Source organism: Egretta garzetta, unplaced genomic scaffold, assembly GCF_000687185.1.
Source record: "Egretta garzetta isolate BGI_Z169 unplaced genomic scaffold, ASM68718v1 scaffold740, whole genome shotgun sequence".
NCBI classification, from domain to species: domain Eukaryota; kingdom Metazoa; phylum Chordata; class Aves; order Pelecaniformes; family Ardeidae; genus Egretta; species Egretta garzetta.
Window position 1 is genome coordinate 20,260 of NW_009258397.1, and position 1,071 is coordinate 21,330.

Below are 1,071 nucleotides of genomic sequence, written 5' to 3' on the forward strand. Positions count from 1 at the left end.
GAACCCCCCCAGCTCCCCCAGCCGCTCCCCAGCAGCCTGGGGCTCCAGACCCCTCCCCAGCTCCGCTGCCCTTCTCTGGACCTGTTCCAGCAATGCAACATCATAGCGCAACCCACCACACTGGAGTAACGTAGGCTAGGATGTGAAGTTAATTTCTGTGTTTCCCCTTCCAGGGTGTGGACGTCATCCGAGCGTATATCCCTGACGCTGTCTGGTACGATTATGATTCGGTAAGTATCATCATGGGGCGGGGGTTGCTAAATGTCCACGCGAGGAGGTCACAGAGCTGGAGGTGGAGTTGAGGATTTAGGAGGACAGGGCTGAAGGAAGCGCTAAGCGAAGGGCGAGTGTATCTTTAAGAAAAATATAATATCACTAATACGGAGTGAAGGGGGTTGCCATTCCCAGAATCCCAGACTGACGGGGGTTGGAAGGGACCTCCAGAGATCACCCAGCCCAACCCCCCTGCTCAAGCAGGCTCACCCAGACCAGGGGGCACAGGACAGCATCCAGGCGGGGGTTGAGTATCTCCAGAGAAGGAGACTCCACAGCCCCCCTGGGCAGCCTGGGCCAGGGCTCCATCACCCTCCCAGGCAAGAAGTTCTTCCTCATGTTCAACTGGAACCTCTTCTGCTTCAGTTTGTGCCCATTGCCCCTTGTCCTGGCACTGGGCACCACTGCAAAGAGTCTGGCTCTGTCCTCGTGACCCCCACCCTTGAGATATTTGTACGTGGTGATGAGATCCCCTCTCAGCCTTCTCTTCTCCAGGCTGAACAAGCTCAGCTCCCTCAGCCTTTCCTCACAGGGGAGATGCCCCAGGCCCCCCATCATCCATGTTTCTCTCCTCTGGACTCTCTCTAGGAGTTCCTCATCTTTCTTGAACTGGGGAGCCCAGAACTGGACGCAGAGCTCCAGGTGGGGTCTCCCCAGGGCAGAGCAGAGGGGGAGAAGAACCTCCCTCGCCCTGCTGGCCACACCCCTCTTGATACACCCCAGGATGCCATTGGCCTTCTTGGCCACCAGGGCACCCTGCTGGCTCATGGCCACCTTGTCACTCACCAACACCCCCAC

At 58.1% G+C, this 1,071-nt stretch overlaps 1 protein-coding gene across 1 annotated transcript in view; it reads left to right on the plus strand.

Moving 5' to 3' along the window:
- LOC104129726 (maltase-glucoamylase, intestinal) overlaps positions 1-1,071 on the plus strand; it is a gene marked incomplete at its 5' end in the record, with an annotated part of 53,605 nt that overhangs the window by 19,696 nt on the left and 32,838 nt on the right. Inside the window, 1 exon segment of the mRNA XM_035898259.1 lies at positions 174-292. Coding sequence (XP_035754152.1) covers positions 174-292 — 119 coding nt within the window.